The sequence below is a fragment of the Solanum stenotomum genome, chromosome 4 (genome assembly GCF_019186545.1).
Source record: "Solanum stenotomum isolate F172 chromosome 4, ASM1918654v1, whole genome shotgun sequence".
Classification (NCBI taxonomy): Eukaryota; Viridiplantae; Streptophyta; class Magnoliopsida; order Solanales; family Solanaceae; genus Solanum; species Solanum stenotomum.
In genome coordinates this window covers 56533634-56558586 of record NC_064285.1, presented here as the reverse complement: position 1 = coordinate 56558586, position 24953 = coordinate 56533634, and the positions used below count along the sequence as shown (strand labels likewise).

General features: G+C 35.5%; 1 protein-coding gene across 1 annotated transcript in view; it reads left to right on the top strand.

Annotated features, from left to right (window-relative positions):
- The first annotated feature begins 11233 nt into the window (after positions 1–11233).
- LOC125861575 (valine--tRNA ligase, chloroplastic/mitochondrial 2) overlaps positions 11234–24953 on the top strand; it is a 46252-nt gene continuing 32532 nt past the window's right edge. The window contains exons 1-12 of the mRNA XM_049541438.1: positions 11234–11378; positions 11519–11758; positions 12044–12229; positions 14589–14831; positions 14939–15029; positions 15486–15612; positions 18341–18424; positions 19000–19094; positions 20177–20268; positions 20595–20648; positions 21622–21674; positions 21763–21830. Of these exons, the coding sequence (XP_049397395.1) occupies positions 11234–11378; positions 11519–11758; positions 12044–12229; positions 14589–14831; positions 14939–15029; positions 15486–15612; positions 18341–18424; positions 19000–19094; positions 20177–20268; positions 20595–20648; positions 21622–21674; positions 21763–21830 (1478 nt within the window). The remainder of the gene's footprint in view (positions 11379–11518; positions 11759–12043; positions 12230–14588; positions 14832–14938; positions 15030–15485; positions 15613–18340; positions 18425–18999; positions 19095–20176; positions 20269–20594; positions 20649–21621; positions 21675–21762; positions 21831–24953) is intronic.

The window sequence follows — 24953 nt, the reverse complement described above, 5'->3', positions numbered from 1 at the left end:
TTTCTGGCAAGTTTTTTTTTCTAGTAACTTTCTCCGGCAAGACAACAAGCAATTTTTCAGATCTTTTTTTCAAGTTTTCCCCCCATAATTTACTTTATTTTTGAACACTAATAGATTTATTTTTCATGTCTCTCGAATCCGATGTGTTTAGCACTAAATTTGTGAGTTCCTCCAATCCAAACCATGGCATCACCACAAAACCTTTGACATGTAGTGCAAACTATTTATCTTGGTCTTCCTCTGTTCAATTATGGTGCAAGGGACAAGGTCTTCGGGATCACTTGTGTAACATCCCGCCTTAGGAAGAGCTAAATTTAAAAAGTGCTAAATTGGAAATAGATAGATTGAAAATTTTGCAAAGTTATGCTAAGTTATGAGTTTTTGGGTCAACTTCAAACGACCATAACTTTCAGTACAAGATGATTTAGGTGCCCCTTAAGATATCAACGCCATAAAGTTTGCTAAGTTTTGAGTTCGGATGAGGGAGGTATGCCCGTTTGAAGTCAGTCTGTCCAGTTAAGGAAAGTTACCCAAATTAGTGAGGGGTATTTTGGTCTTTTCCTTATCCCATCAGCTTAAAACATTTTTGTTGACACCCAATTTTGACCGACCTTTAGTAATTTTGGGAAATGCTATTCGATTAAATACATTTTTTTATATGTCGAGTTTAAATTTTTAATCGATTTTGTCTAAAAAATTATATATTTAGTATGCATGTATAACTCGAAATAATTCAAATGTTTTAAAATTTAAGTAATTTTTTTATTATAGTATTTTAGTTGGATAACATTCCTTTAAATTTCCTCTAAATCATTTAATTTGTAGCCCATTTTCTTCTAATTCATTTCAATTCTGGCCTATTCAATCCAATTTGTATTTCAATTATAGCCATCATTTTATTGCAATTCTAGCCTAATTTTATTGCAATTTTGACCATTCTAAATCCATTACAACTCCCATCTCATCCGTCCATCTTTTAAGTTAAATCCTAGCCGCTCATCTAGAATAATCTAACGGTCCATATTCAATCAATTTTTTCCTTCCTTTTAAACTATGCAAAGAAGACCCAACTTTAACCTAATTCACTTTTCTTCTCCTCTCCTCCAATCTGCAGCAACAGCCCTCATCTCCCCTTTCTTTGTCGACGCCGGCGAGATAGAGAAACCGGGCGGCCGTCACCATCTCCGACGCCACCTCCCTTCTCCCCCACCTCTCTTCGTCCACCACCTCCCTCTCCTTTAGCGAAGGAAGCAAGCAGCAAAGCTGCTGTCCGGCCAGCAGCTCCAAGAGGCGAGCACCACCGGCGAGGACAGTCGCCTGAAGCAACAACTGCTCCGGCCAGCGAGCAGCAGCAGCAGCTCCAGTCGGCGACACCAGCAACAGCTCCAGTCGGCGACCAGCAGCGCCAGTAACAGCCAGCAACCAGGAGAGACCACCAACAACAGCAGCCAGGTGAAACCACCAGTAACAGCAGCGCCGGCGAGAACCAGCAACCAGACGAAGAGGTGCGAGAGCCAGCACCACTGGCAGCTCAACCAAGCGCTGCTCTGTCCAGCAGATAGGCGAGCCAGCGCAAGCAGCAACCAGCAGCCGGCGACGCCACTTAGCAACAACATCGAGTTCCGACGGACCTTTTTTTAGAGGTTCTGAGTCTATCAAAGACGGATCTACCGTCCAGGTTCTTTCTTTTCTGCTTAACTACCCTTGGCTTTTTTTTTTTATTATTATTCATTTTTCTATCGTGTGAGATTGTTCCATTTTAAGATGCTATTGTTGTTCGTGAATTTCATGATTATATATGTTTTGGTGTACAATTGTCCTGTTTGTTCCACTTTTTAATTGACTTAGCATCTTTATAAATTACAATTGGAATAAATTGTTGTTTGATTTAATTATGACGTGGAATGCTTTGGGTAATTGGTTCTTTGATTTTGGAGTTCAGTTATTGTAAAGTCCAATATAATTGCTTCGTGTTAATTCTTATATCTGTTAGTATATTATGCTTGATTGATTTCTCTTCCATGTATAACCTATAGAGTTATGGTATCTTTAAACTTATTATTTTGTTAATTTGAGTACAGGCCAAATCGATTTGATTAGTTGAAATCATTAACTTTAGAATTTGCTGTGATTGATTTGCTGATGAAACTTATTTTAGGCTGTGAATATTTGTTCTAGGCTGTAATTTATTTTATTCTTAATAATTATGTTTGCTTGCTGGATTGTATCAATTTACAATTGTCTTAAATTTCTTTCCTTGTTTGTTTTAAGATTTTGCTTTTATATTTGGTAAAATAATAAATTAAAATATAAATATGATTTTGGCTTCCTTAATAACAAGGAAAATATATGTTAGTGAACATTTTCACACCTTTTTTAAGCTTTTAACCGGATTTTCTTACTTGCTTCATATTTGGTAAAAAGGTTTGATTGAATGCTTGATTGACTAGCGTTAATTGATTTGTTTACTTTAGCAGATTTTTTTTACTTGCTCGTATATTTGGTAAAATAAAATAAAATAATGAGTAATTTGTCTTCCTTCTTAATAAGGAAATTGTTAATGGATCCTTAATTTATTTCTTTTCATTTATTATGTGTCCTCCTACTCCCTATATAAATCAAACTTCCTCTCACTCTTTTCTCACCATAGACACCTACACATTCTAACTTTCACAATCACTTCTAGACATTCACACATTGCTCTCACATAGCTCACTTTTGAATACTTTAAAAATATTGCTCTCTACTTAAAAGAATTAAGATTCCGATAAACTAAAAAGGTTCCCCTCTACTTGGCTTTTGCTGTGTTCGGGTCGAAAGTTGAATTAAGTGGTCTTCATTGCTGATATTTTTGTTTGCTTAACTGGTTAGTATTCTTATATAGCACTTATACTATTTTGCATCCATACATTTATGTAAGTTGTAATGATAATGGAAGTATGCGGGTCAATTTTCTTTTCCTCTATTATGTGATATCTTATGTTTGTTGAATGTGTTCGATTTTGGCTTGTGTTCCCGGAGCTATTTTTATAATTAATGTGTTGTACAAGTGTGATTTTTTTATATGATCTATCCACCTACTCTTCTACTTTGGTTTAGCAGGTTGGATTTAGTTTCAGGGAGTTCAAGGAGTTGTCTGGGATGGGTCATTGGGACAAGACTTATTTTCAAGCCATTATTTGTATTTGCTATTATGTTTTCTGTAATAATTTTGTTGTATAACTCTAACTCTCTCTATCATATATGATATAATTTGGGGGTATCGTCTAAAGGGGAGGGGGGTTTATATGCTACTTGTTACTTTATCACCAAGTACTAGCGTTAGAAATCATGTGCTTAAGTTGTGTGACGATTTGAATAATTGCGTTCTAATCCTCTTCATGTGGATCTAACTTTAAAAAAAAAAAAAAATTCTACCTGCTCTTAATCACCTCTTGGCTAATTACTCTAAAGTCAATTATATGTTTAACTAGCTCACTTTATTATAATTTGGTTTATTCATCAAGTATGTTCACCATTTTAAGTGTAACAAATAAAAATATTATGTATGCTTACTGCTCTATGTTGTTTAATAAATTATGAACTTTTCCATCTTAATAAATCAATAGTTGGCTAATAACTTGTTAGTTTTTTATAATCTGCCATAGATAACATATCTATAAATTTTTATTTTTCTTATTGATCCAGGCGTAGATATCATGCATATAGGTTTAAATTTCAGTTTATCCTTACATAGAATTTCTGTCCTATAGAAATATTTTCAGCTTGTCAATCCAACAATTGGGTTATAATAAATTCTAATATGCAACTTTCCCGCATGCTAACAAACCTAAAAGAAGAAAATCTAAACTGTCGCAATCTTTGTTTATCGGTTGATATGAGTTATTAGTCTTTTTTTGTGCTAATTTAGAAATCACGCTTATGGGAGCTAAAATTTTCAATCTTTCTATCACATAGAAATCATGTATATAGGATTATAGGTCAATTTTTTCAGCATGTTAAATAACTGAAATAAAAAATAATTATACATGTTTTCTGCCAACTAGAATAAATCTAATTAATATTTCCAGCATGCTCTAGAATAGCAATTTATGAATCTAACTGTTTTCAGCACGTTTACATCTAGAAATCATGCCTATAGGAAATAATTAATAGTTTGAGAAGTTAATCAGCACATTAATAAATAAAAGAGTGAATTTTTGTTTTAAAATAAAAATCTGCTTCCTGAATTGAATATGGCTTAAGCTAATTAATTTCTACTCTATTTGCTACTGAAAAAATATGCTAATAAATCATTCTGATTTGCTACATGCTTTGTAAAATAAAAAAATAAAATAAGATAAAAACAAAACAAAAAATATATTTATGTCTTGTATTTTGTGATCTACTTTCTAATCACCTAAAATTAATTAATAATTATTTTATGCATGTCTTTTAAAATCTGCTACTGCTTTAAATGTTTCTGCCACAGGTTTCCCATTTTTAAACTAATCTACTCTAATTAATTTGATCAATAAATTGTTAAAATCTGCATCTTATAATAACTTTCTGCCACTCTTTTAAGTATTCATGTTGTTGTATTGCCTGTTATAATACTATTATTCTTGTATGCACACACCTAGTATGAGACCTTCACTAATTATGTGTTGTTCGCAAGCATGTTAATTAAAACTTAGAGGCCAATTTGAGACTTTATGTGCTAAATGTTAGTCTAAATTGTTTGACTTGGTGTGTAGGTGGGCCTATTAGGATTTTATCTTTGTCTAAATCCACCCTAGTAGCAATCCAATGCCTCTTGGACCTTAAGCGGGGACGATAGACACCTTTTAGAGACGAAAAACATGCGGTGGTGGGGTAGGGGTAGTATAGGCCCTATGGCGGGGACGATAGACACCTTTTAGAGATGAAAAGCATGCGGTGGTGGGGTAGGGGTAATCTAGGCCCTATGGAGATGATGACATCGACTCGGTCTAAATGACAAACCTTGGTTTTGTCTGTCCCTATGAGAAATTGATCGAAATAAAAAAAAAAGTCGAGTGCTGATCCTAAAGTCCTTCAGAGTCTCCCTTTCCTTTTCTCCCTCTACTTGTTATAATTATTTGGGGTAGTTTAATAAAAAATAAAAGTGTTTATTCTATCTAATTGTGCAAATTTCTATCCCCTCGCTCATCTCTTTATTTATTGTGTAATATTTATAATATCATGTTATCACCTAGTTTTCGCATGCTTAATTAATTAAATAAATAATTAAAATGGCTTTAATTGTTTAATGTTATTTATCACTTAGTAACCATGCTAATTCAATAAATAATAAATGAAGTGACTTTAATTGCTACTTGTAACCCCCACATAAATTGCATGAGATACGACCGGGACCCACATTTGTGGACCTCGAGGGATGCCTAACACCTTCCCCTCGAGGTAATTTGAACCCTTACCCAATCTCTGGTTCGTTGACCTTAGCTAGACTTAGTTAGGTTAGATAGGTGCCCTAACCCGCCTTAATTCGTTAGGTGGCGACTCTTCAATCCACCAAAAGCCCAAAAGAGTTGTTAGGTCATGCACCAAAACCCGTTTTGAGAAAAATGGGGCGCAACAATTTTTAGTAAATATTTTGGGGTCAAATCTGATTTGGGTTAGTTTTACAAATCCTAAATTATGCTTAGGGTTTTTAGAAGAGAGTTCAAGAAGAGAAAATAGGAGAAAAGGAAAAATGATCAAGATTTCTTGCGAATCGGGGAATTTTTTTGGCCAAATCAAGGTATGCAAGCTTTCATAGTGCTGGGTTTGTTTGCCCTCACGCCAATCATGTAATTTTTTACCTACGAATTCATTCTTGATGTTGAATTGTTGAGTTCTTGAGAAGTTCTTGAATTTGATTGGTAATAGAATGTTGTTTTGAGGTCTTGAGGCAAGAGTTTGCGAATGAGATGAGTAGATTGATGATTCTTTGTGTGGGTTTCGCTGAAAGTGTTCTGGGTCATGAAAATTTGTGAATTTTGACCATAGAATTGCAGTGGGTATGAGTTGAATTGAGTTTGGGAGAGGAAAAAAAGATCGGACAAATAATTGCCCCCAGGTCCGCGTCGCGGAAACTTCTCAGATTTCCAGTACCCGATCGATCACTCCTTCTCCGCATCACGGAGAGGATACAGAGTCCTCTGTCTCAAAAATTAATTCGCAACCAAATATTTAATTCCATCTCCGCGTCGTGCCAGTATTCTTTAATTTTGGGTCTTCGCTTGTTCTTATGTTCAATTATCTTAACCTTCCTAAATTGAGAGGTCCTACATCCCAAAGAATAATTCTTGAATTCATATTTCAAATTCAAGATAGAGTTAAGAGTAAAGTCTTGAGAGTTCTTTCAAGTCATTTTGAGAAGTCTTTTACAATCTTTTAAAACTTCTTTTAGGACTTGAGTACTTGAGTATGAGAATAAGTAAAGTTGAGTTTCATTTTTCAAAATTAATATATGGGAACTAAGTATTCCCAAGAGTAAATGTTTTACATTTAATATGAGGAGGAAACTATGATTTCCAAATGAGTTATGAGTACTATCTCTTTTAAGATAAATATTTTGAGTAATAATCTCAAAGTTGAGGATGAGGAAATGCTTTTAAACATATGAGCTAAGTTATATTTTGGGAGTAGTATTGATCACTGATAAACAACTCACAGCCCCTATAAACCATGTAGCCAACGTGGGTAGAAATGACCATACTTTTTAGATGATTCCTTATTGTTTTTAAGCATAGCTTAGTGGATCCACTTAGTGAGTAGTCCTATACCCCGACAAAGTATAGGACAGTTCTGATAGCGTGGGAGAGACGTTGTATCATCATATAGCACATAGTGATGGTTGTCGGTTAGAGAATCTCCCACAAAGTTATTTTATATTTTTACATACAAACTGAGTTATATTGTATTTTCTAATACATTGAGTTGTTAACTATTGTTTTAAAAGCTCTTCTTTATATCACATTATTGTTATTGCTTTTATACTGAAATGAATTGAGGTTGAGTTGAGTTGAGACGAGGTAAGTTGTTTCTTCAGTTCCAGTTCAAGCTCATGTCTTATTTTAGATTTCTCCTTGCATGCTCATACATTTCATATACTGACACCATTTGGCATGCATCTTTCATGATGCAGATACAAATAACCAGGATCATCAACCAGCGCTTCGTTGATCCAGTCGAGTTCCAGAGTTGTTTTGTGAGCCTCCTTACTTCCGAAGGATCCCTTATTTATTGTCATGTATTTCTGTTTTGTTAGGATGATCAAGGATTGATAACGCTCAACTACATTTCATCCAATACTAAGTGTAGGCGACCGTAATCTAGTATAAACCCAACAAAGATTTGGGGTCGATCCCACATGGAGTGATACGGAATGGAATTTAATTAAGAAGTAAATGGTGTGTTCTAATCGGTTGTAGAATTAAACATTATCAAAACAAAGTAAAGCAAGTTTTAATGTTTGACAACAAGTGTCAGATGGGGGGATTAAGTTTTTCAAGTAACAACTACAACAACTACGAAAATAGGGGAGTAATCAAGTAGAGAGAGATCCTTAGGGATGTGATCGATTAATTGCCAATTTCGATATACGGGTGATTACCAATTACTGAAATTCACTGAGTCTTAGTGGGTAGGCTAGACTATAGATGCAATAGCTATCTCTCGATCAACTATTACGATTCAAGTGAGTTCTCTCGAGCCTCGACAAACATAACAATAGAAACAACCCAAAACCTCAATTAATCCACTCTCTCGAGATAGATTGGTAGGATCGAATTCAAATTCTCTCTCTCGAGCTGAATCAACAATAACCCAATCACTACAAACGTCAATCGATAGCCTTAATTCTAGAACCTCTCTCTCAAGAAAGCCTAGAATACTAAGTTAAAATTGCATTTGCAACTAGAATTCATGAGTTATTACACAGCTATCAAGCAAACCCACTTCAAAACAACAATCAAATCAGTAATCACTAATACCCATAAGCTAATTGAGACAATTAATCACATAATCACACCTCCAAAAATGGGAGTTTTAGCCATACATTATAAAAAGTAAGAAATTATTACCAACTACGTTGTCCATGAGCTGGGTAATGGATTCCAAGTCTTTACAATGCTTCAAATCAACTAAAATTCAAAACCCACTTGAAATCTCTGCTCAAAACTCTAAGAAAAGTTTTTGGGATCAACAACTCAAGGTAAAAGCTCTCAAACACTCAAAATAGTCGTTCAGAATTTTGGACTATTAGAACTCTCCTTAAATCTTTTAAAGTTTCATATTTATACTCTTCCAAATTTTCAGCTTGAGGACAAATCAACGATATTAGTCAAGCTGGTTAGCGATGCGCCAAGTGTCTCCCTTCATCGTATTCTTGACTTGCCTCAGCACCATTGGATTTTTGCAATTTTAGGCGATCAGGATTGCTGTCGCCGATCCATTCGGCGGTTCGCCGACTGTCCCTTTCCATCACCAAGTTGGCTTGTTCCCCAGGGCTGGCATGCTATAATTTTTGGCGAGTTAAAGAGCCACTCAGCGGTTTACCGAGTGGTCTTGGTGATCACCAAGGTTTCCCTTCTTCAACTTCTTCACTTTTTTTGTTCCTTTTTGCTTGGTAATGTCCTTGCCTGTCTCCTTTGCCTTCATTGTTAAAAATCAACAGTTTAACTTCAGTTTAAAGCATAAACTAGGCATTGAGGATAATAAAACTATAAAAACAAAGCCCTAAATGAGTCGAAATCTCAGACTCATCAGAGATCTTGTCCCGAAATCCCTCATAGTACTAGAGGCTTCATAGATAGATAGACAAACAGTAATTTATGAGTCTTGTTCATTTTAGTTGTTTTGTTTTAGACTTGAGTTGCCTATTTTGGTTGTGAATGTTTTTAAACATTATGAGTTATTTCTTTTAAAGACTTGGAGTAAAGTTTGCTTTTGAGTTCTCTTATATGTTGAGTAAGTCTTCCGCTAAGAGTTAAGCCAAGCCAAGAGTTCGCTTGGGGCCAATAATGGTTTTCGAGTGCCAGTCGCGTCCAGGGTGTAGGCTCGGGGTGTGACAACTTGGTTACATAATCTAAGAATATTATTGAAAAAGATAGGGACGAATAGGAGAAGATTGATACTCAATTGTGCAGTATGTTATGAAAATCTATTGATTCAAAGTTGATGTCGTTGTTTTGACCATTCCAAACTTGCTTTTTTAGTTTGGGAAAAGGCTCGTGGGCTATACACAATTGACATATCATGCTTTTATAATGTGATTTCTCGGTTGACTAACCTTAAAAATAGGACTCGGGTATGTCAACTTATCTTAGATAGGTTCAGACGGTTATGGAAGAATTTAATGAGTTAATGCCCACTACTCCAAGTGTTGAAAAACAATTAGAGAAGCGTCAGAAGATGTTTCTAGTTGTTACACTTGCTAGACTTTCATATGATTTTGATTCAGTGAGAGATCAAATTTTGGCTAGCTAAACTGTTTATGTTGTGGATGACATGTTTGCTCGATTGTTACGACTAGTTACACCACCTATGTTGTCGTCTAGTCATCCAATACCACCTGCAGATTCTTCTGCCCTAGCATCTTAGACTGCATTTTGGAACAGAAATTGACATGGAGGCCGTCACGGGAAACAACGACCAAAATGTGGTTATTGTAACAAATTGGGTCATACTCGTGATGCGTGTTACTCTCTACATGGTAAACCAAATAATGCTCATGCTGCTCAAACTGAATACACTGATAATCCCACCAATCAATTGTTCTCTTTGTCTAAGGTAGAATACAATGTCTTTCTTCAGTATCAAGCGAGTAAGCAAACATCTTCATCAATAACTTTCGTTGCCCAAGTTGGTAATCATGTTGCTTGTATCTCACAATCCACCACACTTGGCCTTTGGGTTATGGACTTAGGTGCTTCTGACCACATTTCTGGTAACTAATCTTTATTGTCTAATATTACTTACTCTCAGTCCTTTCCCACTGTTACATCAGATAATGGTTCTCAGACCATGGCAACCGGAGTCGATCAAGCCGATCCCTTTTCTTCCAGGACTCTAAATGATATTTTTTTGTCCCTTTAGCCTCTTTTCAATAAGTCATTTGGCTAAGACTTTAAATTGTTTCGTCTTATTTTTAGTGACTTCTTTGTCATGTTAGACCTCAGTACGGGAACGATGATTGACGAAGGGTATGAGTTGGATGGACTTTATTATCTCAATTCTCACAAATCCACTATAGTTTGTTCAATCTCAAACTCTTCATATTTAATCCACAAACAGTTGGGACACCCTAGTTTATCCAATCTTCAAAAAATGATACCTAGCGTGTCCAAATTGTCAAAGTTATATTGTGAGTCACATCAATTGGGGAAGCACACTCGAGCTACTTTTCCACGTAGTCCTAATAATCGTGCAGAGTCTCATTTTCATTTAGTTCATTCCAATATTTGGGATCCTACTAGAGTCAATTCTATATTGGGTTTTCAGTATTTTGTTACTTTCATTGATGATTATTCAAGGTGGACTTGGATGCTCTTAATAAAAGACCGTTCTAAATTATTCTCCATATTTCAAACTTTTTGTGCTGAAACAAAACACCAGTTTGGTGTTTTTATTCACATTTTTCGTAATGATAAGGCACATGAATATTTATCATCTCAATTTAAACAATGTATGTCTTCCTATGGAACTCTTCATCAAACATCTTGTCTTTACACTACACAGTAAAATAGAATTGTAAAGAGGACAAATATGCATATTATTGAGACTACACACCGTTTTCTCATAGAAGCAAATGTTCCATTGTGATTTTGAGCGGACACAATGCTCACTTCTTGTTATCTGATTAACCGTCTGCTTTTCTCTACTATTCATAATTATGTACCACACACCGTTTTGTTTTCTAAGTCAATCTCATTCTCTTTTCCACCACGCGTTTTTGAGAGCACATGCTTTGTCCATATACTCACTCTAGAGAAAGACAAATTCGCTCTCCATGCTCTTAAATGTGTTTTTCTCAATTATTCTATGGTACAAAAGGGATATCGATGCTTCTTACCTAACCTCTAGTGATACCTTATATCAGTTGATGCTACTTTTTTTAAGGTTAGACCTACTTTTTATCCTCTTTTGTTGAACATTAGACATTTCTGAGGTTTTACCAGTTCCATCTTTTGGAGATCCTGCCATAGTTTATCCTTCCACATCATCTCTTATGACTCCATCTTCTTCGGCTGCACCTCCACCACTATTAACCTATCATTGTCGTATGCGCCCGAATGATTCACGCCCTCCACCAGAATCCTTGCCTGCTCATGAGTACTTGTCTATACAGAGTCCTTCTATTGCCACTCAAAAAGGTAATCGCTCTAATCATAACCCTCATCCTATCTATACTTTTTGAGCTATCATTGTTTGTCACCGGCCTATTCTGTATTTGTATCATCACAATTATCTGTGTCTATTCCTAATACTACACATGAGACTCTTTCTCATCTAGACTGGCAACAAGCTATGATTGAAGAGGTGTCTGCCTTACACTCTAGTGGTACTTACGAGTTTGTTCCTTTACCTCCAAATAAATATACAGTTGCTTGTCGGTGGGTATATACAGTGAAGGTTGGACCCGATAGACAGATTGATCACCTTAAAGCTCGACTAGTGGCCAAGGGTTATACACAGATTTTTGGTCTTGACTGTGGTGATACTTTCTCTCCTGTGGCCAAGATTGCTTCAGTTCGTCTCTTTTATCCATGGTTGTGGTTCGTCATTGGCCTCTCTACTAATTGGATATTAAAAATGTCTTTCTTCATGGAGATCTAAAAAAATAAGGTATATATATGGAGTAACCACCTGATTTTGTTGCTCAGGGGGAGTCTAATAACATAGTGCTACGATTAGCATTTTTATGGCTTGGAGCAATCTTTCCGATCATGGTTTGGAAAGTTTAGCATGGTTATTCATGAGTTTGGCATGATGCAAAGTGAAGCTGATCATTCTGTGTTCTATTGTCACTCTGCTTCAGGTTTGTGCATGTATTTGGTAATGTATGTTGATGACATAGTTATCGCAGACAATGATGATGAGGGAATTACCAAATTGAAACATCACATTTTCCAACACTTTTCGACGAAGGATCTTGGTCGATTGAGGTACTTCTTAGGTATTGGGGTTGCCCAATCCAAATCAAGAATTGCCATTTCACAAGAAAGTATGCACTTGATATTCTTGAAGAGACAGGGATGCCAGATTGTAGGACTATTGATTCTCCAATAGATTCAAATGTTAAGCTCCTACTAGCTTAGGGGAAGCATCTTAGTGATCCAGGAAGATATAAAAGGATGGTAGAAAAGTTACAATATCTCACAGTGACTCGACCTGATATTACCTTCTGGTTAGTGTTGTAAGTCAGTTCTTGAATTCTCCTTGTGATAGTTATTAGAATGCAGTTATTCGCATTCTTTGATATATAAAATCTGCTCCAGGGAAAGGACTTCTTTACGAAGACCGAGGACATGAGAAAATTATTGGATATTCAGATGTAGATTAGGCAGGGTCACCTTCTGATAGATGATTCACTTCTGGATATTGTGTTCTAGTTGGGGGGAAATTTGGTATCTTGGAAAAGTAAGAAAAAAAATATGATTGCTAGATCTAGTGCAAAAGTAGAATATCAGGCTATGACAGTGACATGTGAACTCATATGGATAAAGCAAGTATTGAAGAAGTTGAAATTTGGAGATACTAAAGGAATGAAAATTGTGTGCGATAATCAAGTTGCACTTCACATTTCATCGAATCCAGTATTTCACGAGAGGACCAAACATATAGAGATTGATTTTCATTTGTTAGAGGAAAGGTACTTTCATGAGACATAGTCACAAGGTTCGTGCAGTCAAGTGATCAGTTTATCGACATATTCACCAAGTCCCTAGCAGGTCCCGAAACAAGTTATATATGTAACAAGCTTGGTACATATAATTTGTATGCACCAGCTTGAGGGGGAGTGATAGAATCCTAGGAATATTTTTTATAGCATATGTGTAAATATAGTAGGTAGCTTGATCTACTCCTAGATTTACTCTAGCTTGATTTGATATTGATTTGTATTGATTAGGTATCGATTTCCTTTCCTTTTTAGGACATGTATACTTAGCTCTTTAAACCCCAATAGCTTGTGAACATAATCAAGCTGAGTTCTCTATCAAATTCTTGTCTTCTCACAAAAACAAATCCCTATTTTTAATGTCTTTTCATATAGGGATAAGGCACTAGTACCCCCTTAGACTATGACCGAAATTCCAGAGACACATCTTAACTAAACTAAGGTCCTATTACCCCCTGAACTCATATTTTTGTAATTTTATACACCTTTTGGCTTACGTGGCACACTCCGTGACTCCACACAATTGAGGTGCGTGGGAGATATTTGGATGTCGCATAAGCCAAAAAGGTGTACAAAATTATAAAAAATGGATTCAGAGGGTAATAGGACCTTAGTTTGGTTAAGACGTCTTTTTGTGATTTCGGTCATAGTCTAGGGGGGTACTTGTACCTTTTCCCTTTTATATATTTTAAAAATCGTTTCACTTGCATATTGAAAAGGCAATTTACATAAATAATATATTATATAACATTATTTACGAATTATAACATATCTTTTACTCTTACACAAATTAGCCTTACTTTTCTTTATCACAAATAGCATCAACCAACAGGGAACTAGCGGTCCACATATCTTAAGTCTTAACATAAGCCCAATGTGTTTATCTGAACATTCAAAATGTATTATATAATACATTAAAAATAATTAACATATCTTAAAAATAAAAGGCCAATTCATTTTAAAAAATAATACATTTTTAACATATCTTAATAATAATTCTAATTATTTTTGAAATTTAAATATAATACATTTTTAACATCACTAATGAGAGAAAAAAATATACTTGTAATACAATTTGAATTTAATATTTTCCTATATATAGGATATTATAGGTATATTTAATGCACACGGTGAATATGTAACTAAAACATTTTTAATACAAATATATATAAGTATTATATGTGAATTTCAAACATTCCGGTACTATTTAAATTAGTTTACATTAGAAATGTATTATATTTGTTCTGAAATAATAACTATTGAATTTATAGTAATGTTTAATATTGAATTGTATTATAACTATCGTTTGTATTTATACAATTTTAATACAACTTTAATACAATTTTAATACAAATTTTCAGAGCTTCACCTCTTCTTTTTCATAATTACCACCACCAGACCACCGATTGTTTATATTTAATACAGTTTTGATACAACTTTAATACAATTTTTCAGAACTTCACCTAATATATATTTATACAATTTTAATATAACTTTAATACAAATTTATATTAAATGGTTATTAAAGATGAAATTATATCATATATGGTAATAAAAATAAAGTAACATTTAAAAACGTAATTAATCAAATAAAAAATATTATTTATGTAAAAATTTCAATTAAAAATTAAAATAACACACATAGATTAAGGACCATTTTGGTGTTTTTCACAAATTTTTACAGCCCAAAGATGGAATAAATTGCTCGGCGGGAGGATAATAAAACTGCTGTGCCCAGTAGCGCCTGGGTGTGAAGTGTCTACAATGGCTGTGTGCACTTCCTCTTTCTTATCTTCTACTTCTTCTTCTTCATGCCCCTCATTGTGCTTTCGTTTCAATCCTCTTTTCTTCTCCTCCGCAAGTCGTCGTCGTCGTTCTACTCTACCACTCTCCTGTTCTCGTCTCAGAGGTTATCGCTTCTTCGCCAGTAAGTCTCCTCTCTAAATGTCCCTCTCCTTTTCTACTTACCGAAAATGCATCGGATTTGAATTGGTTTTAGGGTTCTGCTACCTAATTATGTTTTTATGAATGCAGTTTCTGCGGAAGCAGAAAGCACTGCTATCTTTAATTCACCCGAAGTTGCAAAGTCATTTGATTTCAGTAATGAAGAACGTATATATAAATGGTAATATGAAATTTCCATGAGTTCAGTTCTGTTATGTTGTTGAATTCTTTGTTTGTTTGTTTTATTTCTGGAGTGTCTGATAAGTTCAAAATACGAAGAGGGTTCAATTTCTACTATATATACATAAAAAATAGTTTTAACCATGTCTAAACAGTGTAATTTTCCACTGAAGGGGGTTCGGATGACCCCTGAGCCCTTACTAGCTCTGCCCTTGAATGTCAGTTATAGAAAAAATCTGTTCAGTAGAAAAAGTTTATTGTTTCTACCTTGAACCAAAGGACCTATGAACTTTTCAACTTTAAGGTCTTGCAGTTTTTGGTATACTTAGCTATTCAACATTAACATGAATTGACTATACTTGGAGTGACTCATGTGATTTCACGTCACATTTAAATGATCACCTTCTAATTATTCACTATCTACAAAATACTAATAAGTGAAATTGTTGATATTTAGGTGGGAGTCTCAAGGATATTTCAAACCAAACATTGTCAAAGGGAGTGATCCTTTTGTCATTCCGATGCCACCACCTAATGTTACCGGCTCGCTGCACATGGGCCACGCTATGTTTGTGACACTTGAGGTTGCATTCAGTATTAAATGAATGAAATTCTATGTATGCTCTTATTACAGTTCTTTTTGATCTTCTCCAGCTTATTCTTTTGAATGTCTTTCTTGAGTTATACGAGTTCATCATTCAATATATCTAGTAATTATAGTCTAACTCTCACTTGCTACTCTATTCTCCTATTATTGAGCACAAAGCTAAAAGTAAAATTGAATTACATGATAGCTTACGATAAATATGCTGTGTCTTATCTTTGCATTATTAAAAATCATTTCTGGAAAATGACTAAGCCAGGAGTAATGGGGCTGTAAAGTGGAGCAGCTAGCATTTAGCTATTTAGGATTGGCTCTGGGTGCTAAAAAGAATGACAAGAAGATGTGGGAAGGTGGACAAGTGCAACAGTAAATTGGTTCCATGGAAAAGACAGTATTTGTCTTTTGGGGAAAGACTTACATTTGTTAATAGTGGTTTAGATGGTATTCCAACCTATCTAATTTCTGTCCTCAGAATGCCAACAAAAAATGAGAAGAAACTAAATTCTTTGAGGAATAACTTTTTCTGGGAAGGAAATGCTGATAAGGGGAAGTTTCATTTGGTCAAATGGCAGGAAGTGATGAAGGAAAAGTAAAATGGGGGCCTGGGAATGAGGAAGCTGAAGCTGCATAATAAATTTGGAGATACAATCATGGCAATTAAAGCTTATGGAAACAAGTTATAGATGCAAATTATGGTAAGAGAGATAGTTAGGTTCCTTGTTTAATCCAATCTTCTTCTAAAGGCAGAGTTTGGAGTATTAACAGTATATACGGGGTGAGTATAAGCAGCATGTTAAACTGAAATTGGGGATGGTACTAAAATCTTGTTTTGGTCTGATATATGGTTGGGGATTGAAAGTTTAAAAGAGAAGTTTCCAGTTTTATATAGCTGCTCCACAAACAAAAATGGGAAGGACTCTGATTTTTACTCTAGTAATGTCTGGAGGTTGATTTTCAAAAGAGGCCTAAATTATTTGGAGGTAGGCGAATTTGTCCAATTAATGTAACTGTTGGAATCTTTGTGAATATTGTAGCATATATTAAAATATAGAAGGTAGCTTATTTTACTCCTATTGTAATTAGGTATCGATTTGTACTGATCTCCTTTCCTTGTTAGGACCTGAAGACATAGCTATTTTAAACTCCAAAAGCTTAAGGGAGTAATCAAGCAGAGTTTTCTCTCAAACTCTTTCTTTTTCACATAGTATCATAACTTTTGTTTTTTTGTGAGAAAACAGCAAAACCACTACTATTCCGCAATTCCGTGACTCTCCTGGGGTACTGTGCATATACCAGTAGCACCATTACAATTGGAATCCTTGCGCGAAGCTACCTTCAAATTCCGCTGCTATAGGGTTACTCACATGCTCTCACGCACCACTCTTAGATCCAGATAATTGGTGTCAGGCGCTCCACGTGCCGACGCGTCCCACATATATTTTTTTCCAGTAGGGTCTCCCCATAATTTTTACCCTACCATATAGAGGTTTGGCCCAGTTCGGACCTTGGCTCCCCATGAAGTGGTTTGACTCGCATTCACATATATGGTGGTTGACTCTATCTAAGTCAGATACTTGAAATCCCCATAAGGAAGCTTGCTTGTATGTCTTTTCTCACGAGTGTCCTGACCTACAGGCGTGCCCAGCCTTTGCTTGGCATCAGCTTTGCATAGAGCTTACTCTTGGAGATTGCTTTACCCCGTGATGGTAGGCACATAACATATTAGCGGTTGTTTCTGTGACACTCGTGCCAACAGCCCCACTAGCCTGGCCTCACTAAACTTATTCCCACATGGTAGTTAAGTGTCTTTCTTTCTTTCTGTTCATCTGAGCTCTTAACATGAATAGGTATTTCTCACTGTGCTCCTTGACAAGATTTGTTCCTGCTCTAGTTCCAAGTTTATAGTACATGGCTCACAGCTCACCATAACACTGTTGCTTGACCTGGAAAGGTGGCCTTTTCTGACCACTTGGCTTACCGACATGTCCCAATTCTCAATTGAATTTCAGATTGTTCAGAAAGAAAATTGTGTTACCAATTTCACCTCATTAAGTTGGGCAACAACTTTGGATCAATGCATAACATGAACGAAACATCTTGACCTGATTATCTGATGCAACTGAATTAATGAATCTTCTTTGCTCGAGTTATGCAAGTTCCTGGCACCACATCCACAATCTCCACCAGACAATTTAGCCAAGTTCATGTCTTGCTGAACAAAGCTATCAGTCCACTGCTGACAGAATGTGACATATTGAATGATAATTGCATTGAGACAACGGGTGCTATAGCTACGCATATGCCTAATCTTATAATATCATACCAATAGCGTAGCATATGGCACTACAACTAACCAAACATGCTTCAATCAATTCCTTCTAAAAATGCATCCTCTGTTTAGAAGACATCCCTAAGGATAGGTCAATCAAAAGAGGATGCCCGAAAATCAACTGGTAAAATATAGATGAAGACATACATAACTATTGTGAAGTGACATGATTCTGAAAGTTGTAATCCATGGATAGAAAGAGAAGTCTTTTTGGATTATCATGTCACACAATTTAACGGGGAGGAATCACACAATGTACTCTTGATTACTATTGGTCTATTACTTTGTCATATTTTAGCTTACAAAGTGATCATCATATCTGTTAGTTGATTTATCCAGGTTTTCTAAATTACTTCATTTCTGTCGTCTCCTTTGTCAGGATATCATGATACGATATAACCGTATGAAGGGAAGACCTACCCTTTGGCTTCCTGGAACAGATCATGCTGGTATTGCAACTCAGGTTCCCTCTACATCCAAAACTTTACTACTTTTCTCAACTACATCTCATTTTAGAGTTGATCTTATATTGCTTGCCATCCATCCATTATACGTTTTGGTTTCATTCAATTTTAATGAAAATTTTTACTTTCATGAACCATTTTGAGTATCCAAGAGCTTTCACTGCGAGCTAGTTGAGTTTGAGCTGTTTTCCAGTGTTATCTTTGTGCAAATGCACATAGAATGAAAGTTATTTTTTCTTGTTTTGGTGCACGGAACTGTGGTCACCAATGTGAGAAAATCTACCTTGATACTTCAGATGCTGATATTAGTTACGGAGTGTTGATGTGTAGCTTAGGTGTTCCATCATGTACTTCCTCAAATATGTCTGCAGTTTCTTTGTATGCTGCAGGTTATTTGGTAGTCCTATTTCTTTCTCAAACTTGTGGGAGTACATTATCAGTTTAACTTGTGTAATTGGCTCTGCGTGTCATTTGTCCTTTTTATTTTTAAAAATGATCTAAACTATCAAAGTTGTTATTTTGCTTGGGTGTGCAAAACTGAATACCTCTTCTTTTTATTTTCTATGTTTTCCAGTTGGTTGTGGAGAGAATGCTAGCTACAGATGGAGTAAAAAGGGCTGATTTGGGTAGAGACGAGTTCACAAAACGAGTATGGGAATGGAAACAGAAGTATATCTACTTCTTATTTAAGCTATATATTGATTAAATTCTGCTGTGCTACATGATTTATGGTCATAAAGCGTTTTCTTGGATATGCTAACTGATCAAAAAAGATAGAGAGTCTTTTTCACCTACATGTCATTTTCTTAGGGATCTCTCAAGCTACTTATGAAACTTTATCTATTCATTCTTTTTAATGGAATAACGATAGTTTTATTAAAAACATCCAGAAAATGCAGAAAGTTCTGTTACCTATTCATTTAGATGATTAAACATATTATTTTGAATGATTACCATTCTGGCTATCAGCAAACCTCACAAGTAAGAAAAAATAACAAACACCATGAAAAGGTAAAGTACCAAGATCTTCTTCTTTTTCTTTGATTATTAAGTACCACAATTTCCTTGTTGGATAGAGTAATCTATTTAGCATTTATTGTTCAATGTCCCTGTACTAACAACCTCCTCTCCACTAACATGAATATTTTAATTTCTAATTAGAAAATAAATGAAATGAAAGAAGTAAATAATATTTTTCACAAGTTCTGCAACCATTGAGCAGTAGACTAGAAACAGGAAAATTTCGCATGAAAATTTTTAACATAGAAATTTCCTTATTATTCTCTGTTCTGTTAATATGTCAATGAGTTGAGCTTTGATGCTCTAAATAGTGTTGAAGACCTAAAAAAATAGAAATGTATAAGACACCTCCAATCTATAAAATAAAAAATTGAAACGTGACACTAATTTAGTTCTTGGATGAAAGAACTTCTTTCTTATGCTTCGTCAGTTTTATTTTATGTGACACTCTTTCCTTTTTTTGTTTGTTCCAATAAGAATGACATCTTTCTATATTTCGAAGTAACTTTACTTTAAATTTTCGATTTTTATCGTAAATGATATGCTTTTATAACCGTACGAAAGAGACTGTAATGATATAATGTCCTTTCTACTGCTCCTATTTCTAATTTATTTGATCTTTTTTATCCTTCTAATGATATATTGCCCTTGTCCATCTTTCCCATTGCTTTTTCAATATTTTCTTTTCAATCTAAGAAGAACGGCTTATTTTATTCTCTTTTATTACTTAGGTATGGTGGAACAATTACTAACCAGATAAAGAGACTTGGTGCTTCCTGTGATTGGACCAGAGAACATTTTACCCTTGATGAACAGCTGAGTAGTAAGACAACCTTCCCATTCAGTAAAAGTCCCATCAACTCTGTTTTGCGAACTTGTCTACAGGATATAAATATCAACTCTCTAGGATAGCAAACTATGAATTCTCTAAGTGGCTTATCAGTTCATTTGTCTTTTACTTTGTCATCGTACGTACTGTTTTTTCGATAATAGTATATTGCATCCAAATGTACCTGGTCCTGCGTCCAGATATAGATGAGCTAATACTTGTCCAGTGATAAAATGTGCATTATTTCTTGTTTATCATATGTATACATATATCATCCATTTGTATAACAGGAGTCTAATTTAAAAATTCAATTGTTGCAGGGGCTGTAGTTGAAGCATTTATAAGGCTTCATGAAAAAGGGTTAATATATCAGGGTACACACTACTCCCTCTCCAAAAGTTTGTATGTTTTTAGTAAGTAAAAGATAGAGACTGTTGCTTGATTAAATGAGCTATTCTGGCGAACTCCTAGCCTTGAAGAAAGTAGACTTACCTGGAGAACTTCTAGATTTTCATTTTCCAAGAGTAGTACTGCCCCTTTTTATACTATGACTTTTAGGTTTTATATTTTTCTTTTGGTTGAGGGTTGTGGGTGGGGGAGAGAATATGGTAGCTCCTCCGGGATAGAGTATGCTTTTCCTTTTATTTCCTTTTGGATCGTCTTTTGAATAGATCTTGTGTTTTTTTATGACAACCAGAAGTTAATCATATCAAAGATGAAGTTACTTTACGAACAGAAAAAAGATTCTCTTGGCTGCAAGAAAGATAAAGGAAGGATGTGGGGAGCTAACATCTGGGGTATATGGATGAAAAATGAACATAAAATTTCTGTTTGACTGTTTCGATAAGAATTGTTTAATCCTTACATTATAGGCTTTCCTAATATTGTTGCTAAAGGATAGCTGTGGGTGGAGACAGCTTCAACATTCTGCAGCATACACAATTGTTAAGCATTTCTTTCTTTGTTGAATGTTGACAACTTAATATATTCCTGTTCCTGTACTTTTATTTGATCTTAGAAGCAAAAATGCTACACTGTAGAACTCAAATGTGAAATACTTCTACATGTAGTTAAAAGTATTTGGAGCTTTCTTTATAAGCATGAAACTGGATGACATGCATATCTAATTTAAGGACTGACATTTCATTGGTTCTCTTCACATAGCATAAGTAGAGCTGTTGATAAACCCTTCAGAGTGAAATGGCATTTGAGCTGCACCTATTTAATCAAATACTGGACATAAACCACCGATAGTCTTCCTGCAATATGCGTGCTAGTAAACCTAAGCATTCTTCTGGATGTCAACTTTCACCTAAATTCATTAGCTTTCTCATTGGAAATTTGCAGGATCTTATATGGTTAATTGGTCTCCTAATTTGCAGACTGCAGTTTCAGACTTGGTATGATATTTATTGAGTTGGAAATATGCTTCTCTTGTTAATTAGTGGTCAATCTCATTGGTTAAAGTCAATTGCTTTTCCACCTCAGGAAGTAGAGTATTCTGAAGAACCTGGTTCACTTTATTACATCAAGTATCGTGTTGCTGGAGGTTCAAGGTAAAGACATTGCACTTGCAGCTAATTACTTGTATTTTCTTCTTTACTTTAATTTAGTGTTTTAAACTACTCCCTCCCTTCTAATTTATGTGGCATAGTTTGAATAGGCATGAGATTTAAGAAAGAAATGATGGCTTTTGAAACTTGTGGGTCTCAAACATAGCAAAAGATTTGTGACTATAAAATTGTGAAACTTGTGCCCTTGAGCATATCAAAACATTTGTGTGGCTATACAAACATCTCATTAACGGTAAAATGAGAAGTATAAGGTTAATTGTTTTCAAATATAGAAATGTATCACTCTTTTTGAAATTAACTACTAAGGAAATCACAAAAACTGAAATGGAGTGACTAGTCATTTAAGTGATCGTTGAAATGGTACTTTCACCATTCAAGTAGCTTCAATTATCTTTATACCTTTGGTCTTGCTGCTGCTAAGAAGGGTTCTCTTTTACAATAAGTTGCCTCAATCCATGTCCTAGATTTGTTTGTTTGTTGGAGCCACAATCAAATCTAGCTAGTTCACTTAAAAGAAATTGGCATGATCAAGCCTCTTTTGGTTTTGGCGCAATATATATTAAGAAAATTTTTGTATTTCAAAAAACTATTATTTGGTGTTTGGTTGACTAAAACTAAGGAAAATATTTTCCTCAAGGAAATATTTTACAGCAAATGCGGAAACAACTTACTCCTTTTTCAGAGGCATCTCCATGCTATTCTTACTTCATGTCATTTTGATACTAATATCACTTAGGAGCTAAGAAAAAGAAGAAGAGTAGCTAAAAAAAAAGAAGGAAATTCTAGAGCAAGTAAATAAGCAATTCTTTCATAACTTGGAAAAGAGAGAAGCAGTACAATATATAGGAATCAGATGGGGACTAGTGGGGACCAATCCTGGACACATGTCCTTCTTCCACTCACTACTTTGACCTCTGTAACTTACTCATAATGAAAACTAATTCCTCCTGATAGTAACAAGCATTAGGGGGAATGTGTAAATACTAAAACTATATATAAAGATAACTGAGGGGTAGAAACAGAGTTATCTTAACTAATGCAACTCATTCCTAACGGAATTAACTGTCTCAACACCCTCTTGAGACTCTCAAAAGCATCTGTAGCTTTGCTGGACCAGTTAAAGTTATCCTTTTTTAACAAGTCCGTGAGGGGCTTGCTAATAACTCCATAGCCTTTTATAAACCTCCTATAGTAACCAGCTAACCCAAGGAAATCTCTCAATTGCTTGAGGTTAGTCGGTTCAGGCCAAGATTGGACAGCTTCCACCTTCTTAGGATCTGTAGCCACTCCATCAACAGAAATATAATGACCTAAGTATTCCACCTTCTTAGCTGCAAAGACACACTTGCTTTCCTTGGCAAAAAGTTGGTGTTGGACTAATAATTCAAAGGTGGTCCTCAAATGGTCTACATGCTCCTCCAAAGTCCTACTAAACACCAGTATATCATCAAAAAACACAAGGATGAACTTCCTCAAGTGTTTTTGAAAAATATGATTCATGAGACCCTGGAAACTTGAGGGTGCATTCGTCAATCTGAATGGCATGACCAAATATTCATAATGTCCTGTATGTGTTTTAAAGGCAGTTTTATGCACATCAGTAGGAGCCATCCTAATTTGATGATATCCTGCCCTTAAATCAGTTTTAGTGTATACTTGGGACCCCCCCCCCCCAATTCCTCCAACAGTTCTTCAATGATGGGTATTGGAAATTTATCTTTTATAGTCACCTTATTCAAAGCCCAAGAACCATCTTTCTTACTCACTAACACCACAGGTGAGGCATAAGAACTAGAGCTATATTGAATAATACCTTAATCCAGCATCTCTTGGACCATAGTTTCAATCATATCTTTCTGAATTGGTGAATATCTGTATGGTCTGGAATTCACTGGTCACTGGTTGACTGCCTGTTGTCAAAGGAATGTGGTGATCAAAGACCCCTCTTGAAGGAGGCAATTCACTTGGCTCCCTGAATAGTTTCTTGTATTCCTCCAGTAGTGCTTGAACCTCCTTGGGCTTCTCCTCTCTACCTTGTAAACATTCTTCTCTTGGCATCCCAGCCATACACACCTTGATCATAAAGATTTGTGCAGTGTCCATAGTGATTTTGTTGAATGCCTTACAATCCACAGTTTTAAATGTTGGATGAGCACCCTGCAAGGTTATGGGCTTACCTTCGTACTCAAACTTCATCAGAAGCTTCCCAAAGTTCATTTGTATGTCTCCAAGTTTTCACAACCATTGGATACCCAACACAACATCACAACTTCCTATTGGCAATACTAGGAAGTCATCTTGGAACATGGTGCCCTGCATAATCCATTTGAACTTTTTTGCTTCCCTTAACAGATTGAATTACCTTCCCATCTGCTACTGAGACATCCTGTGGGATAATGTCATGGAACTGACAACCTAATCTCCTAGCAGCCTTCTCATTGATGAAATTGTGGGTGGAACCACAATCAATGAGGACAGTGATAGGCTTCTTCTCAGTGTACCCCTGGATCCTCGAGGTTTTGTACCCTCTAGTCCCATTCAAGGCTTGGAGAGATATTTCACAATTTTCCATGACCTCTTCTTCATCTAAGAGTAATTCTGCCTCGTCTACTCCTTCCTCCTCTTGTGTGAACTCTGCTGAATCATCTGCTTCTAGCTCCAGGGAATACAATTGCCTCTTGGCTTTACATTTGTGGCCCAAACTATATTTTTCATCACAGAAAAAACACAACCCATTGGATCTCTTTTCGTCCATTTCAGCAGGGGTCAACCTTCTCCTTCTGTTAGTGTCAAACTTGGCAACATTGGAATTTTGGAAACTAGACCCCTGACCCTTAGCTCTAGTACTGTCACTATAACCTGGAGAACCCCTAAGGTCAGTGTTAGAACTCTTCATTGCCTTGCTCTGAGTAGCAAAATTAGACTCATGAAGTCTAGCTAGATAATAGGCTTGGGGTAAAGATCCTGGGTTTCCAATCCTTACTGCACCCCTGAGTTCAGGTTTTAGATTGTTTAGGAAAATGCTAACAACATGCTCTACTGAAAGATTTATCCTAGTCATGACACTGTCAAAAGCCTGTTGATTATCTTTAACTAAACCAGTAT